Below are 15,507 nucleotides of genomic sequence, written 5' to 3' on the forward strand. Positions count from 1 at the left end.
AATACAAATAGCAGCAAAATTAAAACAGCTCTTATGTTAAGGATGATGACAGGGATGAAGACCAGTCTCTTTAAAAATATTTTTCATTATTAAAGTTTTACTTTACATATACTGTTTAATACTTTTTAATTGATAAAGTTCAAGAGAAAAATACGAGTTATCTGAAACACTAATATGGGATAAATGAAAAATATCAACTTGTTACTTCCTAGTTAATTGGGATATGAATAAATATGAACATTTTATTGTTTCTATAAAAGCTTCCAAAATATTGGGGAACCTGGTTGGCTAGGTTGGTAAACATCCAACTCTTGATTTTGGCACAGGTCATGATCTCAGGGTGGTGAGATCGAGCCTGATGTCAGGCTCCACACTTAGCACAGAGTCTGGTTAAGACTCTCTCTACCTCTCCTTCTCCCTCTCCCCCCTCACGTATAGGTACAATCTCTAAAAAAAAAAAAAAAAAAAAAAAAAAAAAAAAAAAAAAGGAAGAAAAAAAGTTTCCAAAATACTAAGGCAATAAAATTCCTTACCAGAAACACGTTCTGCTCTATAGCTAACATTCATTTCATAGTCAGTGTGCTCAACATTTTATTTAAGTAAACCAGACAGATTTGGTAAAGCAATCTAATCTACTCACTGAAGCAATTTAGATCTGTTAATATTGTTACTCTTTCTACAAATTACTTACGGAGCACCGACTATACCAAGGCGTTCTTACGCTTCTATATGCTAACTGGTGGAACCCAGACATACTGAACAAGGATATCTACATTTTAGAACTCGAATCACAAGAGTTATCAGTGTATTGAATATTCTCTCACAGTTAATAAAACTGACACTTCAGACACTGGCATGAACATGGAGATAAAATGTTTAGTGTACGAATGTATAAACTCCCTTTGAAATAAGAGATCACTTGTTGGTCTAAAGAAGCAAGACATTAAACATCCTTTACATGGCATTATTAAAGAACTAGCTACAAATGGTATAAAATTGACAATGTTTAATACATCTACTCTGAGTCTTCTAGAATCTTTCTATTTATCTAGCATTAGAGCCGCTCTTCCTCACACTGTTTTCACATGGGTTTAATTCTCAGCTTCTTTGTACTTCAGAGAAAGTTTATATGTATATTACATATTGTGTACATATTACATATGTATAATGCAGATGTAATATATACAATGTGTACATATTGTATCACATATATGTGTGAACTTTCTCTGAAGTACAAAAAACCTGAGAAAACCACGTGAAAAAGATGTAATATCGGGCTCCCTGCATGGAGCCTGCTTCTCCCTCTGCCTGTGTCTCTGCCTCTCTCTGTCTCTCATGAATAAATAAATAAAATCTTTAAAAAATATATAATTACATATATATTACATATTGTAATATATAAACATATATTAATATGTAATATATATTAGTATATCTACAAACCCAAGTAGACTGATTACTAAAGATCTTTTCAAAAATTCTTCAGATTATTCAATTTACTATATTTGGAGCCCACAGTCAAAAATTATCCCTCTCCATTCAATCAACAACATATCTCTTTATAATTGAAGAGGAAGAGTGTTAGCAGTGAAAACTTTATTTGGCACTTGCCAGAGCAAAGAGCACTTTTCTTTTTAATAAATTTATTTTTATTGGTGTTCAATTTGCCAACATACAGAATAACACACAGTGCTCATCCCGTCAAGTGCCCCCCTCATTGACCGTCACCCATTCACCCCCACCCCCCGCCCTCCTCCCCTTCCATCACCCCTAGTTCGTTTCCCAGAGTCAGGAGTCTTTACGTTCTGTCTCCCTTTCTGATATTTCCCACACATTTCTTCTCCCTTCCCTTATATTCCCTTTCACTATTATTTATATTCCCCAAATGAATGAGAACATACACTGTTTGTCCTTCTACGACTGACTTACTTCACTCAGCATAATACCCTCCAGTTCCATCCACGTTGAAGCAAATGGTGGGTATTTGTCATTTCTAATGGCTGAGGAATATTCCAGTGTATACATAAAGCACTTTTCCTACCAACCACTGACCCGGTTAACACAGGTCTGGGATGGATGACATAGGCAACAGCCAAAAGCAAAAGCTTGGCTATTTCGCCTGCTAAATAATGTACAAAAAGTGCTTCAAATTTCTAATATTTAGTGCTTTTAAGAATACAAGCTAAAACAAAATTTTCACGACAGCTGAGAAAAGCTATACACAAGCCAAAGCAATCATACGATCAAAGCAACTGACTTTGAAATCAGGTTTAGTATATGGATATGGTGTACTTCTTTAGCCTAAGTTTCAGTCTAACACTGAAACCCAAAAGTCTTCTACAAAAGCAAAGTGTTCCAAACTGATCAGTGTCATAATGAAGCCAGTTTCTGAAATTTGGCCACGTGTAACCCAAACCATAGAAAATCTTTGTATGGTTTATCAATAGTCTGATTTCATCTGAAAAAGTGAAAGAAAAAAAGGCCGAAAAATGGAGAAGGGGCTTATTAGAAGAAAAATGAAGCTTAGAAATACACACTGAAGACGGGGGTGGAAACAAGGGTACAAAAGCCTGGCTGGCACAAGAACAGTGCTACAGGATACACAGCACAACCCAAGAGAATACTATTCACATTACAGCCTGTGTAAGATTGCACCCTAAGGATTGTACAGTGCACAATCTGCCCAACACTATGTGGCTGCCCTGGGCAAAGGGTATTTCATGACTCTCTAATAAAGCAGACAAGAGCATAGCCAGCTGTTTCTGTACAACAACAAAAAGATGAGTAGCAATTTTCTCTTATTCCGATACGGTTAAACAGGCTGGTCTCAAAATGCTATTATTGTCTATATTCAAGGTCTTCCAGAAAATTTAGACTAATAAACTGATTTATTTATATATAAGATCAGAAGGTTCACTGAGCTCTTTATATCAAAGTATTTTAGCCACAGATTTTATTTTCTTTTAAAATAAGATCCTCAAACCTCACAATGCCTACAGTAGTACAGTACTATGTCATAAGATGCACTTGATACCAGATGGAGTTTTTCAGCTATAAAATCCTTTTTTCAGTCTATAGTTGCTATTGTATCAATCCAATTTCATGTGAAATTTGCTTTTAAGAGTTCACTTTTGGAGTCCCTGAGTGGCTCAGTCAGTTAAGTGTCCGACTCTTGATCTCAGCTCGGGTCTTGATCTCAGGGGCCTGACTTGACGCTCAGCATGGAGCCTACTTAATTAAAATAATGAGTTCATTTTCAATTCCTTCTGTTCCTGGACATAAATGCAAAGCTGATGTGAAAAGAAAATCCAGACCAAAGTCTCTCAAGTGTGAGAACACTGAGTGTGGGATATTAAGGCTGACCTCTTTATCATAAAGCTGGAAATGGATATGGCCGTCGCTCTGTCAATTCTGACCTAAGCCTAGGTTGGATCTCAAACCTTCCTCAAAAATCACAGTAAGTCTTGGGGCCTATCTTCATCTAGCCTTGGTCAGCAGAAGAAAATCTAGAATTACTCTGATAATTTAAGTCCAGGAAGCAAAAGGTACGGAGAGAACAAGGGTTAGGAAGTGTGAAAAACATCAGGATGGACCCATTTTCCATGCTAACACACCTGTGACCAAAGACTACTGTTTTATCAAAATAAACCTTTACCAGCAGCCCATATGGCTCAGTGGTTTAGCACTGCCTTCAGCCCAGGGCGTGATCCTGGAGACCCAAGATTAAGTCCCATGTCGGGCTCCCTGCATGGAGCCTGCTTCTCCCTCTGCCTGTGTCTCTGCCTCTCTCTCTCTCTCCCCTCTGTTTATGAGTAAATAAATAAAATCTTTAAAAAAAAAAAAAAAAACCTTTACCTTCCCTTCTAGTACCCTGAATAGTACCACTGTTAAGAAGCAGGTTCAAAACACAATAATTAAGGACCAAATGTATATTACCTGGATTTAAATCCTAGCTCTGCTGTTTATAAGCTCTGGAACCCTGAGCAAGGTTAACACCTCGGCCTCAGTTTCCTCATCTGTAAAATGAGTGTAAGAGTATGTACCTCATAGTTTCGTTGCAAGAATTCAATGAGCTGATCTATAGAACGTGCTTGCAATGGTACCTCATGGGTAGAAGGTATTCAGTAAGGTTAGCTGGTATCTTCTCTTCCTTTTGGCTCTAACTCAGGCCACAAAAATCGTCTGATCTAGCTGCCCACCTTGCAAATAAACAAACTGAGGCCCAAGATCGCAATGGTTTACCCAAGTCACAGAAGTAGTCACCGGCCAGGCCAGGACTACCCAGGCTAGTTTTCCCACCGCACCACCACACCTAAGATTTTGAGACTGTTTCCTGACATCCATCCAACCTCAACCAACCAACTTTTCTGCATCTAAAACTGATTTTCAGGATCCCTGGGTGGCGCAGCGGGTTTAGCGCCTGCCTTTGGCCCGGGGCGCGATCCTGGAGACTCGGGATCGAATCCCACGTCGGGCTCCCTGCATGGAGCCTGCTTCTCCCTCTGCCTGTGTCTCTGCCTCTCACTCACTCTCTCTCTATGACTATCATAAATAAATAAAATCTTTAAAAATAAAATAAAATAAAATAAAACTGATTTTCACGTCACCCACTTACTGGTGAACAAGTAAGGCGACTAAAATAATGCCATTGTTCATTAATATGCTAAATGCTTCACGGCGGATACTACTAACTCATCAAATCAGCAGAAGGGCACTGTAATTTATATTTGTGGATACCGCCCCTCAGAGGGGCTATGCACCTGCCTTAGGCTTCACAGCCAATGGTCTCTACCAAGATGCTGCAGGCGGGTCTAACCATGAAGTCTGTGAAGTCCCTGGTTTTTGGTTGTTGTTGTTTTTTTTTTCCCCCGTTGTATGATGCAAATGCAGCCCTCATCTAAAAATCGCCAAATTATTTTTTCCCCGCCATCTTTGACGTTAAATTCCCTTGATGTTTCACTAAGCGACTTGAAGGTGAATTTCGTCCCATTCTCAGCTGCAGCAACTTCCGACGTGGGTGTGTCCATGCAGGCCTGTTCAAGTTCTCAATTGCTGTGGTTGGATGAATCCAGTTTCATGGCCCGGGGCTAGTGAGGACTGGAACAGGGGGGCGGGTGGGGGGCGGCCAGATCCCCAGAGCACGGCCAGGATGGTGGTGGGTTCAACCCCCGAGGACGGGCACAGCCCTGGGCCCTGGGGGGGCCAGGCCCACGCTGCCGGGACCGCGGCGCAGCAGGTCCCTAACATGCTTACGTCATAGGAGTGGAATGGATACATTGTATAACTGAAGTCCAGCCTTTCAGAGACGCAGCCTCTTGTCTCCTTTTCCAACCGTTAACTCCCCAAAACTTGCTGGGCGGGACCCTTGGGGGAAGCCCCAGTGGAACCTAAGCTAGGGGCTCCGTCCAGCCCCCACCCCGCCCCGGGGCGCCCGCTCCTCCCACCTGCCCGGCTCCCGGCAGAGCAGCCACCGACACGTCCATCCCGCCCAGACGCCCCTCCGCAGGCCCGGTGCAGCGCGGAAGGAGGCGGGAGAAGGCGCGGAAGGCCCGCCTCGGGGACGCGGGCAGCCCCTCCCCGAAGGCACCCCCGGGCCAGAATGGGAGGATGGGGAGGCGGCTGCGCAGGGGGCTGCAGGGAGGCAGGCCTCAGCATCCCCCATGCCCAGGCCCTCGGCCGCTGCTCCTGGGGCTCCGGGCGCCGGGCCGCGTCCAGCCCACCCCGCGCTCCCCGCCCTCGCGCTTCCACTCGCCCGGGGCCAGGCGCTCACCTGCCGTCGGAGGCGCCGGGAGCCGGAGGGAACCGGGAGGACCGCTCAGGCCCCGACGCCTGGACCAACTGGCGCCGGCAGCTCCGCCCCCCCAGAGCCTACGGAGCATGCGCCGAAACCGGAGCCCCGCCCCGTCCCGCCCCGTCCCGCCCCGTCGCCCACCAATCCCCACTCGAGAAGGCACGCCTGCGCACTAGCGGCACGACGCCCCAATCGTCCTTTGTCAAAGCCCGAGGATCCGCCTCCCGCCCTAACAAAAGGACGTGGGCGTCCAATCAGGAGGGACGCTGCTGTGGGCGGGGCCGGGGGAGCGGCAGCCAATGACAGTGCAGGAGCGCAGCTGGGCGTGAGAGAGCCGGGCCCGTTGGAGCCGCGAGACGCGGGTTAGAGACCCAGCGCGGAGGGCTCTGGCCGCTGTTCGGTGGGAGGTTGGTAAAACCGAGCGCTGAGGGGGAGGGGAATCATTCGAATTGAAGAAAAAAGCACTTGCGGACACAGTAAAGAGAGCCGGTACAGGACCGTGCTACCCCAATTCTAAAAGCACACTTTTTCCCTATATTTTAACTTCCCAAATCGCAAAGTCCCTAAGTACACCCCTAGTGCATTGTTGCCCTTCACCTCCTTTCCAAGCGATTATTATTAGGACCATAGTGCAGTTGACCTTTTTTTTTTTTTAAAGATTTTATTTATTTATTCATGAGATAGAGAGACAGGTGGAGGGACAAGCAGGCTCCCTGCAGGGAGCCCGACGCAGGATTCGATTCCAGGACCCCGGGGTCACGCCCTGGGCTGAAGGCGGCGCTAAACCGCTGAGCCCCCCGGGGCCGCCCCAATAATGCTTTAGGATTGAGAAAATATCCTAACAGGACTTCGGTGTGTAGCTCTTTCGCCCACCTTATCTCATTTTGATTCTCACGGCTGCCCACCTAACGGGAACGGAAGCTTAGGAATAAAGGTCTGGCTCAAGGCCGTAAACGCCGCGTGAGATGCGGCGGCCAGGCTTCGGGATGTCATGTAATCCGGCTTGGTGGTGTTCATTGATGCCTAGCCCTTGACAGGAAGCAGCCTCCTGCTTGTGTTTCATATTTGTCGAGTGCAGGATAGTAATACTGTATCATTTTGGCTTCAGCACGTTCTCCTGAGTTGTGGACAAGAGCCTATGTCTCCCTGTTTCTTGATTTTTCACTTCTGGTTCCATTTGGTGACCTACTGCCTTAATCCATAATATATATCCTTAATCCAATATATCCTTAATCCAATATATATTATATTATTATAATTAAATATACTATAATATATCCTTAATCCAATATATATTCCTTCTTTTTTTTTTTAGTTCAACTTTCTTTTATTAAGAATGAAAATGCATCTAGATATTTTTGCTTCACATCTGGTAAAGTACAATTCCACTTAAACTTATTTTCCTCTTTTTCAACTATTTCTTATTAAAGTCAACCATAAAGCCATTCTCGTTAAAAAGTTAAGAGCTGTAAGTGTGTCGGCTTTTCAGAACACAAAGGTTTGTGCCAGAAAACTGGAATATTTATAGTAATGAAACTAACTGCTGATCTCATATAAAAACACGGCCGCAAACCCAAGTGACGGAACAGCTGCTGGAGCAGATTCACTAAGTGACGGAGGACAAGTCACTGTGGGGCTTTCTGATGGAGTTGTGGTAGCTGGTTTTTACACTAATGATGTGAATCTGCTCAAACTTTGTTATTCCTTCAAAAGTGTCCACCGTCACCACTCTGATGTCTGCAAGAATTAGGGTGGAAGAAAACACACACACACACACACACACACACACACACACACACACACATATAAATCTTCCATTCAGTATTTGAGAACTAGACTTTTGGCGGGAACTCTGACACGTAACTTGAGAAACTATACTAGAATGCAACACAGGACCTAAATAAACGGAGAATTAAAAAGAAAGGTCCAGTGTCTATCTAGTAGTGTCAGAAAGGGAAACTAGAGAGAATGGCTGTGAGCTGTTCTCGAAGAATAATAACTGATAGTTTTTCAGGATTGTGGAATATTTGAACGCTCGGATTCAAGATGCACTTATTCTTGAGCAGGTTTAAAGAGTTCCTGATCAAACTGCAGAGTACCAAAGACTAAGAACTATTAAAAGGGACTTCTTTTGTCGTTGTTGCTAGAGAAGGCTTTCTAAAAAGTAGAATAAAATATATATAACGTAAAACATTTACCATCTTAACTATTTTAAAGTGTACGGTTCAATATATTTTATTGCCATGCAACCAATCTCCATGACACTTTTCATCTTGCAAAACTGAGACTCTATACCCATTAAAAAAACAGCTCCTCATTTATCTCTCTCCCCAGGACCTGGCAACTGCCATTCTTTGTTTCTACAGATATGATTACGTTAGGTACCATATGTATGTGGAATTTCCTACAGTATTTATCTTTTGGTGACTGACTTCACTTAGTGTGACATCCTGAAGGTAATCCACACTGCAGCATGTGTCTGAATTTCCTTCCTTCCTTTTTTTTTTTAAAAAAAGATTTTATTTATTTATTGATGAGAGAGACAGAGAGAGAGAGAGAGAGAGAGAGAGGCAGAGACACAGGCAGAGGGAGAAGCAGGCTCCATGCAGGGAACCCCATGCGAGACCTGATCCCGGGACCCCAGGATCACACCCTGGGCTGAAGGCGGTGCTAAACCGCTGAGCCACCCAGGCTGCCCATTTCCTTTTTTTTTTTTTTTTTTTTTTAAGGCTGAATAACATTCCATTGTATGTATATATCACATTTTGTTTATTCATTCATCTGTTGGTGGACACTTGGGTTGCTTCCGACTTTTAGCTATTGTGAATGCTACTGTGAACATGAGCTGTGCAAATAGCTCTTTGAGACCCTGTTTTCGATTCTTTTGGGTATATATCCAGAAGCAGAATTACTGGATCTTATGGTGACTTCTATTTTAAAAGCAACTTTTTAAAATGTGGTAATTACACAAGAAGAAACAAAAATAATTCAGAGAGGGATCCCTGGGTGGCGCAGCGGTTTGGCGCCTGCCTTTGGCCCAGGACGCGATCCTGGAGACCCGGGATTGAATCCCACATCAGGCTCCCGGTGCATGGAGCCTGCTTCTCCCTCTGCCTGTGTCTCTGCCTCTCTCTCTCTCTTTCTGTGACTATCATAAATAAATAAAAAATTTTAAAAAAAATCTTAAAAAAATAATAATAATAATTCAGAGAATACCTGTACCTGGAAGTTGGTATGCAATAAGGGTGTCTGATAAGAAATGTGTTCCTCAGCCATTAGAAATGACAAATACCCACCATTTGCTTCAACGTGGATGGAACTGGAGGGTATGATGCTGAGTGAAATGAATCAATCGGAGAAGGACAAACATTATATGTTCTCATTCATTTGGGGAATATAAATAATAGTGAAAGGGAATAGAAGGGAAGGGAGAAGAAATGGGTAGGAAATATCAGAAAGGGAGACAGAACATAAGACTCCTAACTCTGGGAAACGAACCTAGGGGTGGTGGAAGGGAAGGAGGGTGGTGGGGGTGGATGGGTGACGGGCACGCCACTTAACGGGATGAGCACTGGGTGTTGTTATTCTGTATGTTGGCAAGTTGAACACCAATAAAAATTAAATTTATTATTTAAAAAAAAGAAATAAGTGTTGGTGAGATTGTGGGGAAGGACTATTCATGACCATTGAAACTATAAATGGTACAATAACTTTGTTGTTGCTGTGGGAAAGAAACAGGGAGAGAATCCCAAGCAGACTCCATGCCTAGTGCTGAGCCCAGCATGGGACTTGATCCCACAACCTTCAGTACATGATCTGCTTTGAAATCAAGAGTCAGGCCTTAACCAACTGAGCCACCCAGGTGCCCTGGTACAATAACTTTGTTAATTGGCTATAGACAAGACAAATTAGGGGCATCTGGGTGGCTTAGTAGTTGAGCATTCGCCTTTGGCTCAGATCATGACCCCGGGGTCCTGGGATCGAGTCCCACATCGGGGTCCCTACAGGGAACCTGCATCTCCCTCTGCCTGTGTGTCTGCCTTTCTTTCTGTGTCTCTCATGAATAAATAAATAAAATCTTAAAAAAAAGAAAAAGACAAATTATGGTGGTTCTAGTTAGACTATCCATATAAAAAATGAAATTGGATTCTGACCCCACCACAAATAAAACTCAATTCCAGATGAAGTACATGTGGAACAAAAACCCTCTAAACTTTTAGAAAACAGATGTATTTATGACATAATCATAAGGGAGAAGTTGTTAAACCAGACAAAACAGTATCATTTGTTATCCAAAAAGATTAAATTTTGATTGTTTTATAAACAGAAGATATAAGTTTTCTAAGCAGAAGGGAAGACAATTTTAATCAAGTGAAAAACCACAGACTGGGAGAATATAGTTAAGCTCTGAAAATATAAAGAATTCTGACAGTTTAAATAAAACCTTATTCATATAACACAAATAAGCAACTCACAGAAGACGGGTATTGAATAACCAGAAAGATTTTTTAAAATGTGTACTTCACTAGTAATCAGGGAAATTCATATTAAAACCAGATAATGGCATCAGTTCATTTAAGAAGATTCAAAATCAAAAAAAATAAAATAAAATAAATAAAAAAATAAAAAAAAAGAAGATTCAAAATCCTAATAGTGCTATAAAGTAGTACTGAAGCAAAAACTGATAACTGAAATAAGAAACCTCAGGGAGCCTGCTTCTCCCTCTGCCTATGTCTCTGCCTCTCTCTGTGTGTCTCTCATGAATAAATAAATAAAATCTTTAAAAAAAAAATAAAAGAGACTAGCCCACAGTGCATTTGGAAAGTTCATCACTCCTTTCTCTGTATATTTGTAAAACAAATATACAGAAAATTATTAAGGATACAGACCTCAGGTCCCAAGCTTGGCTTGCACATTAGAATCACCTGGGAATCTCTTAAGACTTCTAAATAACAGGCCAAACCCCAAACTCATTAAATCACAATCTCTAGGGGTGGAATACAGGCATTAATATTTTTGGAAGATACAAAGGTGATTTCCACAGAGTGCAGGCAAATTTGGGAACTGTTGATAATAGAAGATCCTATCAACCAATATGACCTAATTGACATTTATAGAAAATTCTACCCAATACTTAGAACATACCTTTTTTTTCAAATGTACATGGAATATTCAAGAAAATGGATCATATTCTCTGTCATGAAACAAACCTCAACAAATTTAAAATGGTGAAATCATAGAAAATATTTTCTCTGCCCACAAGGGAATTAAATTAGAAATTAATAACAAAGATATTTGTAAAATATTGGGAAATTAAGTAATTATTTAAATTCTATACAAACTCAAGAAAATAAAATAGGAAAGAACACATTCCAACTCATTTTATAAGAATACTGTTACTTTGATTCCAAAACCAGACAAAGACATTAAAAGATATGAAACTGAACATAGACACAAAAGTCCTTCAGGAAGTCAAATCCAACAATTGCTCCTAGACAAGAGCCTGGCTTCATGAGTTTCATTTTTCTCACAGATTATGGCCTAAAGCTGATTCTAAAATTCATATGGAAAAACAAATGATCCAGAATAACACTTTGGGAACAGAACCACAAAGTTAGAGGACTTAAACCCCCCTATTTCAAGTCTTATTATAAAGCTAAGGCAATAAAATAAATGGAATATTATAGACACAAAGATAAATGAAACAATAGAATCTGGGAATAAACCCACACCTAATATGGTCAATTGATTTTCACAGTGGTACCAAGGTATTTTCATGAGAAAGGATATACTTTTTTTCAATAAATGGTCCTGGAACAATTGCCTATCAGTATGGAGAAAGACTGAACCTCAACCCCTACCTTATGGCATACACAAAAGTGTTCATTCAAATTGGATCATAAACTGAAACATAAAAGCTAGAATTCTAGGAAATAGCTAAAGGAAAAAAATCTTCATCCCTTTGGTGTTGGCAACATTTTTTGAGAAAGGTCACCAAAAAAAAAAAAATGCCTATAAAAAATAATTAATTGAACTTTATAAAAATTAAAAAACAACAAACACATAGGATCTTTGAAAGGCACCATTGAGAAAATTAAAAGACAATTTATACACTGGGGAAAATATTCATGATATGTTATCTAAAAAAGGACTTGGATTTAGAATATTTAAGAACTCTTTCAATCAGTAATAAAAAAATATTTGAGTAAAATAATGGAATGCTAGTTGGTAGTAAAAAGTAACAAACTACCAATATGAATGAATCTGAAGTATATTCTGACTGAAGATAGACAGGAAAATGTACAGACTTTATGATTTTATTTATATAAAATTCTAGAGCAGACAAAACTTATCTATTGTGATAGTTGGATCAGTGGTTGCTTGGGGTTGAGGACAGAGAGTTCACTACAGAGGGGCATGAGGGTACTACCTTCTGTTGTAGTGGAAATGTTCTATAATATTTTTATTAGTAAAGTGGTTATACAGTATATACAACTGTCAAAAGTAATTTTCTGTAACTTAAATTGTATTTGATTCTATATTAATTTTCCTCAGTGAAACTTAATTTTTTTATGAGAAAAAAAATGATTTTTTTCATCATTTTACCCATGATTTCTTTAGAGTTTGAAGTATGCTAAATATGATACATGAGTTATTTTACTCAGTCTTCAAACAATCCAATGATGCAGGTATTGTCAATCCCATTTTGCAGATAGGAAAATTACGGCTTAAAGAGTGTCTTGTCCAATGTCATACAGCTGATGACAGCTGTATGACCTGATGAAAAGGTAGCTTGAATCCAAACATACCTTTTTTATCTGTAAAGTATGTATCATAAAACCTACTTTATTGAATTGTTATTAGGATCACTAGAATTAAATAAAAATAAAGCACTGCAAAGACTTTCCAAATTGAAGTGATTTTGAAACCATGTTCCAAAGACGGTGTAGGTTAGAACTTGCAGCCTCTACTTAACCAACTCAAATTCCCACAAAACAAAAATATTAACATTCTCCATAGGACTTAAACCAGACCCAGGGTCTCATAATGTAATGATTATGATTGGATCCACAATTATTCAGCTTATGAACCATGAAAATCTAATTCACATGAGTTTCACAATCAACAGATGCCAATACTAAGATGGCACAAATGTTGGAACTATCCAGAAAAGATTTTAGGCAGCTTTTAAAAAATACTTGGATGAGCAATCATTAAAAATCCTGAAACAGAAGTTATAATTAAGAGTATAAGCAACATAATAGAAAGTACAAATAAGAACCAGAAGGAAACTTTATTTTTTTTTTATTTTTTATTTTTTTTTTTTTAGAAGGAAACTTTATAACTGAAAAATAAGGTAACTGAACTGTAAAACTGCAAGGATCAGTGGTAGGGTGAAGATGAAAGAGGAGAGAGTTGGTGAACTTGAGGAAACCTCAGTAGAAATTAACAGGGAGAAATGATGGGAACAACCAACCGACGAACCTCAGGAATGAGAGACAACAAAAGAGATGCCTTTTTGTGTCACCAGAGGCCCAAAAGGAAAGGAGAGTATGGCTCTGAAAAATACTTGAAGAAAAAATGATTTTCCAAATTTCACAAAAGACAATTTCACAAGGGGAGGGCGTGATGAGGAAAATGTCTCAAAGACTCTGGGGGGTGGAGTATAATGAAAAAGACTGTTGAGCAACACTGATCTAGAGCACCAACATCACTAACATCACAGAGAGAACCTACTAAACAGCATTTATTTCCTAATGGAAGAAGAATGTACCACCACCTATGAAATAGTCTTGCCAACTACAAAACAGAAATTGCAACCTGACCTGATCAAGCCCATAAAGTGGCAATTTAACAGAAATACAGAGGACAGAGAGATGTTAAATCTACCACCTAGACAAAGTTAGCAAAATGTGGCTATGGAAAACAAAAACAATAAAAAAACAACAACAAAAAATTACACTGGAGGAAAAAGAATGGAAAGAAATCTGTAGATAAGACACTTAAAATACATATTTTTAAAAACAGACAAAAAAAAAAAACCCTGTCGTTTATTTTGGATGCTAAAGCCATTTAAAAGATGCATGAAAAGGACTGCCATTAAGTAGAATGTAATTATTTTAGAGTATTCAGAACCTTTTTTAAAGATTCTGTAGCCAAACTTATATCTTGTAAAATAATTTAGGCTTTAAAGGAAGGCTTTACACAAACTATTTCAAGAAATGTAACATAGCAAAGATAACCATAAAGTTAGAGAGCAACATATCAGAGACTGTTCCAAGTTTGATAGGTCAGTGTTGCTGATAATGAAGATCTGCCCTTAAATATAGAAAAAGAAAATCCTTGAAATAACAAAAATGTGACCAAAAAGAACAGTACCCCCAAGTGGGTATAAAAAGGGAGTTGAAATTTTAGCAAAATAGGACGTGAACATTCATGAAGTTATACATTTATTTTTATACAGTGTTCCATATTTGCATTATATTCTTCAATTAAAAAAACCGTTTAAAAATAGCAATAAAAGTTCCCTTCTTCTGAGTGAGGCAAACATACACATACAAACAGAAACTACTTAAACTGCACAGAAATATTTGATTATAAATGAATATTTGTTATCTGGGATATGCATATATTAATATCATAAACCATCTAAATTAAATTAAAATACTCCTCATAGAGAATGGAGAACTCCAAAGTGAAAACTATTGTTGCAAAGCAATGTATTATGTGAGGAAGAAATGATAAATAGAGAACTTCAAGATCATTTTGATGTTCCAGACTGACATAGTCTCATCAAGAACATGAAATTTCTAACTTGTCTTAAGTAATTAGAGAGTTCTAAACATGCTGTGGGTATTTTAAAGTGAAATATGCTAAATGGAGGCATTTTGATAACTTTCAAGTGTAACCAGGTGTGTTCCCTGATACTTTAAGCTCATTAATTTGCAAAATGTGTTTCATCTCATTCCTAAATAAGAACTCACATTTTCCTTTTTACTTATTTTTTTTCCCTTGAAAGGTTATTGAATTCATTGGAGAATGAATGCTGTCCTAAATTTGGTGAGTAGAGAATACACTGTACTTATTGAAAATTGTTTGCAAAACTAGACTTAATAGTATACCATACTGGGGCACCTAGGTGGCTCATGGATCAGGTCATGATCTCAGGGTCATGGGATCCAGTGCCACATCAGGCTCTGTGTTCAGTGCGGAGTCCGCTTGTCCCTCTGCTCCTCTTCTCTCCCTCTGTCTCTCTCAAATAAATAAATAAAATCTTTTTTTAGGAGCACCTGGGTGACTCAGTGGCTGAGCGTCTGCCTTTGGCTTAGGTGGTGATCCTGGGGTCCTGGTATCAAATTCCACATTAGGCTCCCATAGGGGAGCCTTCGCCCTGCTTCTCCTTCTACCTATGTCTCTGCCTCTCTCTCTCTGTGTGTCTCTCATGAATAAATAAAATCTTAAAAAAAAAATAGTATACCATACTGCTATTTGGTCAATTACCTTGTTCATGTAATCTTCTCAAGCTTGTAACTTCTTGATAATAACCAATAGTTGGCCTTTTTGATCAGTTATTTTCATTCATTAGTTTAATAGAGAAAAAGTAAGAAATTACCAGTGTTATTTTTAGAGCTTCTCAAATGAGAATTCAGAAGGACTTCAAGGTCTTCATGGAATCAAGCTTTGAACTTTATGGCAAGAGTGAAAGTAATTGGGAA

The 15,507-nt window shown here is 39.5% G+C and overlaps 1 protein-coding gene across 5 annotated transcripts in view; it reads right to left on the reverse strand.

Annotated features, from left to right (window-relative positions):
- SCOC (short coiled-coil protein) overlaps positions 1-15,507 on the reverse strand; it is a 42,712-nt gene that overhangs the window by 4,207 nt on the left and 22,998 nt on the right. For 2 of the 5 annotated variants that reach the window (XM_072755213.1, XM_072755212.1), the window contains exon 1: positions 5,771-5,886. The exons of 2 other annotated variants lie outside the window; for them this stretch is intronic. In XM_072755213.1, coding sequence (XP_072611314.1) covers positions 5,771-5,879 — 109 coding nt within the window. In that variant the 5' untranslated portion in view covers positions 5,880-5,886. Of the gene's footprint in view, positions 1-3,936; positions 4,012-5,770; positions 5,887-15,507 lie in introns of those variants that run through there. One more of the 5 variants, XM_072755215.1, reaches the window with a different exon arrangement.

This window comes from Vulpes vulpes, chromosome 4 (assembly GCF_048418805.1).
Source record: "Vulpes vulpes isolate BD-2025 chromosome 4, VulVul3, whole genome shotgun sequence".
NCBI classification, from domain to species: domain Eukaryota; kingdom Metazoa; phylum Chordata; class Mammalia; order Carnivora; family Canidae; genus Vulpes; species Vulpes vulpes.